This window comes from Gigantopelta aegis, unplaced genomic scaffold, assembly GCF_016097555.1.
Source record: "Gigantopelta aegis isolate Gae_Host unplaced genomic scaffold, Gae_host_genome ctg10784_pilon_pilon, whole genome shotgun sequence".
Classification (NCBI taxonomy): Eukaryota; Metazoa; Mollusca; class Gastropoda; order Neomphalida; family Peltospiridae; genus Gigantopelta; species Gigantopelta aegis.
In genome coordinates, this window is record NW_024532487.1 from 1 (window position 1) to 8,420 (window position 8,420).

General features: G+C 46.9%; 1 protein-coding gene across 1 annotated transcript; it reads right to left on the reverse strand.

Moving 5' to 3' along the window:
- Nucleotides 1–1,668: 1,668 nt before the first annotated feature.
- LOC121390927 (protein PXR1-like) lies at nt 1,669–8,190 on the reverse strand (the record flags this gene model as incomplete). Its single annotated transcript, XM_041522768.1, has 4 exons — nt 1,669–1,786; nt 3,235–3,491; nt 4,637–4,735; nt 8,068–8,190. Coding segments are annotated over 4 exons (597 nt in total), but the record flags the coding sequence as incomplete, so codon positions are not given.
- Nucleotides 8,191–8,420: the final 230 nt, after the last annotated feature.

An 8,420-nucleotide genomic window follows, 5' to 3' on the forward strand; every position in this document is an offset into this window, starting at 1 on the left:
TTTTAAGACTTTTCCTCAGACGGACAGAACATACCACGCCTTTGATATTCACTTATATTTCACTTTCAGCGTATCTGTCCAAAATACACGAATCACTTATACTTCATTTAACAGCGTTTTGGTAAAATACGTGAATCACTTATTTTCTTTACATAATGTTTGTAAATACTGAAACACTTATATTCACTTAATTTCCTTTTTACTTCCTTATAAGTTTTTTTTGAAAATATCAAATAATCCTTACTTTCATTATATTTCACCTATACTTCAATTATTACAATTTCTTTAAATATTGATGGCCTTATCCCTTCACTTATATTTCACTTATACAAGGTTTTTGTTAATTCCGTAATCCTTATACTTCACTTATTTTCACCTTCTTCACTTATCAACACTTTTTCTTTAAATATTTGAATCATATATTTCACTTATACACCGTTTTCTGGTACATTTAACTTCCTTATAATCCACACAACCCACCCACACAACAACCCACACACAACACACCCAACACCACACACCAACACCCACACACCTTAACTTCACTTAATATAATATAATATATATTAATATTATATATATATTAAGAAGAGGAGAGAGAGAGGAGAGAGAGAAGAGAGAGGAGAGAGAGAGGAGAGAGGAGGGAGAATGGTTAACACTTCACCTATATTCCATTTCTTGGTATAATGATACATCATTTTCTATAATTCCCATTTTTAATTACTTTTTGTAATGGGGCTGTTGGTTAAAATGCTACCACGGGTTTAAAAAACCAACTTTTTTTCCCTGAACGTAAACTGCACTTTTTCGGTAAACAAGGAATCCCCGAGGATTTCATTGTGAGTGAAGGTGCCCATTCAGGCTTTCAAAGACTCCGGTTTTGAACTGGACCATAAACGAAATAAACAGGCCAAAAAACGAAGCTTCTATTAGAAGTTATAGCAAGGATAAACAAATCAAAAAAGGGAAATAAAGCGCATCTGTCCATTTGACAAAAACACCAACGCAACCACACGCGCGAAAAAAAACCCTTCGGCACAATTACGCCCTGTCTTTTCCGGAATAATATCACACACACAACTTTTCCCTGAAATCCCACCAAAGTAACACTGAAACCACTTTTATCCCTTTTAAGTCGTCTTCACATTCATTTTTCCTAATTAAAATTTTGACACTCAATTTTAATAAACTAAAACGCAAAAGAAACGCAGGTCCTGAAAATCGAAAGAATTGCACTTTGTAACTATCTTTGGTGGAATTGAACCTCAACTGTGTTAAAGGACATGGACCCACCCACACCGCGTCCCCCTGCGTGTCAATTTCTTACCTTGTGACGTCACGAATTCTCAAAACACGTTGTTTGCCGGGCTGGATCATCCGTTTGAATCCGGAAACCCTCATTAATGCTTAAAAAACCACCCCTTTTTTTAAATCTTTATTAAAGAAAAGAACAAAAAAAAAAAACCCCCCAAAACCCACCCCCAAAAGGTTCAACCGGGAACAGACCCTTCTGCTGTAGCCAGACAATTGGGATTTCCTGTTTCGACAATCGCACGCCTTTCTCAACGTCACCAAATCACTGGTCTGTGAACGAATCGACCACGCCACCGGCCGCCCGAGGGTGACAACCGGGGGCAGCCCCTAACCGGTACATCCGGGTGGACCCACCTTAGGAATCGATGCGGCCAAGCAGCTAACACCGCTCACCGGGCGTGGTCCACCGTGGTCGCATTTCCGCCATACCGTCCACGCCGTCTGATGTGCAGAGACTCCGTAACCGCCGTCCCTAGGTGGACCAATCTTTGACCCCTCGGCACCGCCCACAACGTCAACAGTGGGCGCACAACATCAAAGATGGGACGTGGCCAGTGGCAACAAGTGCTGTTTAACTGATAAGAGCCGTTACATCTTCCAAGCTGATGGCGAATCCGAGTAATGGCGACGTCGACATGAACGTTACTCCGACTGCTGCGTTCTGCAGGCCGACCGATGGTGCGTGGGGACTAGTGTGATGGGTTGGGGTGGGTTCCTCATTCCACCCAGAACACAACTTCCATGTGTCAGACAACGCGTTAATGCCGCCGTTACCAAAATGACGTCATCAACAATCACGTCGTTCCCTTCTTTGCCGCTCACCCACGTGTGCGCTTGCTGCAGCAGAGACATGCCAGGCCCGCACACTGCCAGGGCACACAGGCCGTTGCTGGCTCAGCACAACATCCCAACGTTGCCGTGTGCCATCGCCTTATCACCGGACATGGCCGACCTATCGAACACGTCTGGGGATGAAATGGGGACGTCGCCTTCAGGCTCGCGGAGCAACCTTCAGAATATGCAGGCGCTGGAGCAGCATTGGTCCATGAATGGAACTCACTCCCTCAGGCATTCTTTCAACGTCTTGTCCACTCAATGAGGAGACTTTGCACTGCCTGTTTGAATGCCCAGGTGGTCGAAACACGCGATACTGACTTTGACAATGCTACAGGTCGTCTCCTCTTCACATTTTTTAACAATGGACCCCCACCCTACTTTTATGCCATGAAACAATAGCCAAAAAGGAATTCAATCAAACCTTTACAACACCAATGTGGTGCCCGAATTGGTTAGCTCCACAATAATTTGTGAAATCCTGTCGTTTTCGGTTTGGTTTTAATATTTTATATCCAATTTATGAGAACCGGCGTTTCCTTTGCGTTTTAGTCATAGTAGATAACTTCTAATAATTTGACGCTCTCCCCTTATTGTTATTAGTTCAAAATTCATACTCTAACCGTTTTTACAACAGATTCTTCCATTTAAGATATATAATTGTGTAAATTCTTAATTAACTTATCATTTGATATTTTTGTGAGAAAAAAAAACCCCAACTGTTTGCGTTATCATGTTATAATGAATCGGAGATTTTGACGGAAACCCCGAATGTAACCTTTCTAAGGTAAATTCCCTTATTTGTGTATTGATACAGTTGTTAAATCCTTAGTGGCATATAGTTTCGATTGCTCCCTCCCTATCTGTCCTTTCCTTCCTCCCTTCTCCTTCCTCTTCTCTGTTCTCTCCCCTCTCTTTCTCCCCTTTGTTTTCTCCCTTCCTCTCCCCCCTCTCCTTCCCCTTTTTTTTTCTCCCCCCCCTCCTTCCTCCCCTCCCATCTTCCCTCCTCTCCTTTCCTCCCCCCTTCCTCCCTCTTTATTTCCTTTTTCCCTTTCCCCCCTTTTTCTTTTTTTCCCCCCCCTGAACTCCATTTCTCCTCCTTCTATTTTTTTTTCCCCTTTTTCCCTTCTTTTTCCCCCCCCTCTTTCCCTTCCCTCCTTCCCTTTCCCTCTTTTCCTTTTTCTTCCCTTCTTCTCCTTCCCTTTTCTTTCTCCCCCTTCTTCTTTTTTCTCCCCCTCCTTTTTTTCCCCCCCTCCTTCCCCCCTTCCCCTCTCCTCCCCCCTTTCCTTCTCCCTCTTCTCTTTTTTTCCCTTTCTCTCCCTTCTCTCCTTCTTCTCTCCCCTTTTTTTCTCTCTCTCTTTTCTTTCCTCTCTCCCTCCCCTCCCTTCCCTCTTTCCTTTCCCTCTCCCCTCTCTTCCTCTCTTCCTCCCCTCTTCTCTCTTTTTTTTCTCCTTTTTCCCTTTTCCTCCCCTCCCTTCCTCTCTCCCTTTTCCCCCTCCCCTTTTTTCCCTCTCCTTTCTCCCCTCCTCTCTTTTCTTCCTTCTCTCCTTCTTTCTCCCTCTTTTCCCCTTCTCTTTCTCTCTCCCCTTCCTCCCCTCTCCCCTTCCTCCTCTTTCCCTCTTTTTTTCCTTCTTTCCCTTTTCCCCTCTTTTTTCTCTCCCTTTTTTTCCTTTTCCTCCACCCCCCTTCTTTTTTTTCTTTTCCTTTTCCTCCTTCTCTTTCTCCTCCCCCCTTTTCCCCCTCCCTCCCCTCTCCTTCTTTTTTTCCCCTTTCTTTTCTTCCCCTTTCCCCTCTCCCTTTTTTTTTCCCTTTCTTCTCCTCTTCCTCCCCTTCCTTCTTCTCCCTTTCTTCCCCCTCTCTTTCCCTTCCCTTTTCCTTCCCCCCTCTTCCCTTTCCCCCTTTCATCCCCCCCCATTCCTTTTTTTTTTTCCTCTTTTTTCTCCCCCTCCTTCCCCCTTCTTTCCTCCCCTTTCCTTCTTCCCCCTTTTTTTTTCCCTCCCCTCTTCTCCCCCCCCTTCTTTTTTCTTTTTTTCCTTCTTTTTCCTTTTTTTTTCCCCTTTTTTTTTCTTTTTTCTTCCTTCTTCTCCTTCTCCCTCTCCTCTCTTTTCCTTCTTCTTTTCCTCTCCTTTTTCTCCTTTCCTCTTTCCCTCCTCTTTCTCCTTTTTCTTCCCTTTCCCTTTCCCTTTCCCTTCTTCTCCCCTTTTCTTTTCCTCCCCTCTCCCCTTCTTCCTCCCCCTCTTTCCTTCTTCCTCCTCTTTTCCCTCCCCCTTTTCCCCTTTTTTCCTTCCCCCTTCTCCTTTTTTTCCTCTTCTTTTCTCTTCTTTCCTCTTTTCCCCTCCCCTCTTTCCTCTTCCCCTTCCCTTCCTCTCTTTCTTCTCCCCTTCCTTTTTCCTCCCCCCCCCTCTTCCCCCCCTCCCCCTTCCCCCCCCCTTTTTTCTTTCTTTTCCCCTCCCCTTTCTTTCCCCTCCCTTTTCTCCCTTCCCCCTCCTCTTTTCTCTTTCTCCCTTTCTTCCCCCCCCTTCCTTCTTCTCTTCCCTTTTCCCCCTTCTTCCCCCTTTTCCTTCTTTTTTTTCCCCTTCCCCCTTCTTTTTTCTCTCTCTCCCTCCTTTTTCCCCCTTTCCTTCCTTCCCCTCTCCCCTCCCTTTTCTTCTTTTTTTTTTCCCCCTCTCCCCTCCTCTTCTCTTTCCCCTCCCCCCCCCCTCCCCCTCTTCTCCCTTCTCTCCCTTCCCTCCCCTTTTCCCTCCCCCTTCTTCTTTTTCCTTTCCCCTCTCTTTTTCTCCCCCTTTTTTTTCTTCCCTCTCCTTTTTTTCCCCTTTTTTTTTTTTCCTTCCCTTCCTTCCCCCCCCCTCTTTTTCCTTTTTTCTTTCCTTCCCCCCCCCTTTTTTTCTCCCTTCTCCCTTTTTTTTTTCCCCCCCCCCCCCTTTCCCTTTTTTTTCTTTTTCTTTTCTCCTTTCCCCCTTTTCCTTTTTCTTCCTTCTTCTTTCTTCCTTCTCTTTCTTTTTTTCTTTTTTTTTCCCCCCCTCTTCCCCCCTCCCCTTTTTTCCCCTTTCTTTCCTTTCTTTTTCCCCCCCCCCCCTTTTTTCCCCCCTCCCCCTCCCCTTTTTTTTTTTTTTCTTTTTTCTTTTTCCTTCCCTTTCCCCCCCCTTTTCCCTTCCCCCCCTTTTTCCCTTTCTCTTCCCTCTTTTCCTTTCCCTTTTCTTTCTCCCCCTTTCCCTTTCTCCCTTTTCTCTTCTTTTCCTCCTTTTTCCTCTTTTTTTTCCCCCCTCCCCCTTTCTTTTTTCCCTTTTCCTTTCCTTTCTTCTTTTTCTTTTTTTTCCTCTCCCCTTTCCTTCCCTTTTCTCCCCCCTCCCCTCTTTCCCCTTCCCCCTCCCCTTTTTCTCCTTTCTTTTTTCTTTTTTTCTTCCTCCCCCTTTCTTTTCCCTCTTCCCCTCTTTCTTTCTCCCTTCTTTTCCTTTTTTTTTTTTTTTCTTTTTTCCTTCTCCCTTCTCTCCTTCCTCCCCCCCCTTCTTCCTTTTTTTCTTTTTTCTCCCCTCTTCCCCCTTTTCCTTTTCTTTTCATTTCTCTCCCTTTCCTTCCTCCCCTCTTTCCTCCCCTTTTTCCCTTCCCCTTCTTTTTCCCCCTTCTTTCCTTCCTTTTTTTTCCCCCTTTTTTCCTCCTTCTCTTTCCCCTTCTCTTCTCTCCCTCCCCCCTCCTTTTCCCCTTTTCCCCTTTTTCTTCCCTCCCCCCCCCCCTTCCCCTTTCCTTCCCCCCCTTTTTTTTTTCTTCTTTTCTTTTTTTTTTTTCCTTCCTTTTCCTTTCCCTTTTTTTCCCTTTCCTTCTCTTTCTTTTTTCCTTTTTCCTTTCCTTTTCCCCCTCCTTTCCCCTCCTTTCTCCCCCTCCTTCCCCTTTCTCCTTTTCCCCTCCCTTTTCCCCCTCCCCTTCCTTCTTTTTTTCTCCCTTTCCCCCCTTTCTCCTTCCTCTCTTTTTTTTTTTCCTCCCTCTTCTCCTCTCCCCCCCTCTTCTTTCTTTCCTTTCTTCTTTTTTTTTTCTCCCCTTTCCCCTCTCCCCCCTTCCCCCCTTTTTCTTTTTCTTTTTTTTTTTTTTTTCCCTCCTTTTCCCTTTTTTTCTTCCCCCCCTCCTTTTTTTCCCCTTTCTCCCTTTCCCTCTCCTTTTTCTCCTCCCTTTCTCCTTTTTCCCCCTCTTTCTTTTTTCCCTTTTTTTCTTCTCTTCCCTCCTCCCTTTCCCTTTCCCCTTCCCCTTTTTTTTCTTCCTTCCCCTTCCCCCCCCCCTTTCCTTTTTTCCCCCTTCCTTTCTTCCCTTTTCTCCTCCCCCCCCCTCCCTTTTTCCTCTCCCCCTTTCCCCTCCCCCCCCCCCCCCTTCCTTCTTTTTTTCCCTTTCCTTCCTCTCTCCCCCTTCCTTCCCTCCCCCCCTCTCCTTTTTCTTCCTTCCTTTTTTCTTCCCCCCCCCCCCTTTCCCTTCCCCTTTTCCCTTCTTCCCTTTCTTCTCCCCTTTTTTTCCCCCTCCCCTCCCTTTCTTTTTTTTTCCCCCCTTTTTTTCCTCCTCTTTCCCCCTTTTTCTTCTTTTTTCCTTTTTTCTCTTCCTTTCCCCTTTTTTTCCCTCTTTTCTTCCTCTTTTTCCCCTCTCCTTTTTCTTTCTTTTCTCTTTTTTTTCCTCCCCTTTCTTCCTTCCTTTCCCCCCCCCCCCCCCCCCTTCTCCCTTCCTTCCCCCCCTTTTTCCCCCCCTCTTTCCTCCTTTCCCCCTTTTCTCCTTTTTCTTTTCCCTTTTTTCTTCTCCCTTTCCCCTCCTCTCCTTTTCCTTTCCTCTTTTCCTCTTCCCCCCTTTTTTCTCCCCCCTCCCTCCCCCTTCCTCCCCCTCCTCCCCCCTTCCCCCCTCCCCCTCCCCCCCCTCCCTTCCTCTTTCCCCTCCCTCCCCCCTTCTTTTTTCCTTCCTTCCTTTTTTTTTTTTCCCCTCCCCCCTTTTTCCTTCCTTTCTCTTCTCTTCCTCCCCCCCTTTCCCCTTTCTTCTTCTTTTCCCCTTCCCTCCCCCCCCCTCTCCCTTCTCTTTTCCTCCTTTTTTCCCCCCCTCTCCCCTCTCCCTCTTTCTTCCTCTTTTCCTTTTCTTTTCCTTTCCTTCTTTTCCCCCTCCTTCCCTTTCCCTCTCCTTCCCCTCTCCCTCCCCTTTTTTCCCCTTTTTTTCTCCTCCCCCCCCCTCTTCCCCTCTTTCCCTTTTTTCCCTCCCTTTTTTTTCCCTTTCCCCCCTTCTCTCTCTCCCTTTCCTTTTCCTCCCCCCTCTTTTTCCCCCCTTCTCTTCCCCCCTTTTCTTCTTTCTTTCTCCTCCCCCTTTCTCCCCCCTCCCTTTCTCCCCCCCTTTCTCTTCCCCCATTCTCTCTCTTTCTCTCCTTCCTCCCTTCTTTTCCCTCCCTCCCCCCCCCCCCTCTCCTCCTTTCCTCCCCTTCCCCCTTCCCTTTTCCCCCCTTTTCCATTTCTTCTCCTCCCTTTTTCCTTTCCCCCCCCTCCTTTCTCCCCTTTTTCCCCCTCCTTTTCCTTTTTTTTTCCCTTCCTTCCTTCCCCTCCCCCCTTTCCTTTCCTTTCCTTCCCCCCCCTCCTTTTCCTTTTTTCCCCTTCTTTTCTTTTCTTTCCCTCCTCTCTTCTTCCCCCCCTCCCCCTTTTTCCCCTTTCTTTCCCCCTCCCCCCTTCTTTTTCCCCTTTCTTCTTCCCTCCCTTTCCTCTTCCTTTTTCTTCTCTCTTCTTCTCCCTTTTTCCCCCTCTTTTCCCCTCCTCTTTTTTTTTTCTTTTCCTTTCCCTCTTCCCCCTTTCCCTCTCTTCTCCTTCCCCTTTACTTCTCCCCTCCTCTCTCTTTTTTCCTTTTCTTTCCCCCCTTTCCCCCTTTTTCCTTCCTCCTTCCCTCTTTTCTCTCTTTTCCTTTCCCCCTTCCCCTTACCTCTCCCTTTTTCCCTTCTCTTCCCTTTTCTCCCCCCCCCTTCCTTTTTCTTCTTTCTCCCTCCTTTTTCTTTTCCTCCCTCTTTCTTCCTCTTTCTTTTCCCTCTCTTTTCCCTTTTTTCCCCCTCCTCCTTTTCTCCTTCCCTTTCCTTTCCCTCTCCCCCCCTTCTTCCTTTCCCTCCCCCCCCCCCCCTCTTTCCCTTTCTCCCTTTCTTTTCCCTCCCCCTCTTTCTCCTCCTCCCCTTTCCCCTTTCCTCTCCTCTTTCCCCTCCTTGCTCCCCTTTTCCCTATTTTTTTCTCCCCCCTTCTTCCCCCCCCTCCTTCCTCCCCCCCCTCCCTTTTTTCTCCCCCTCC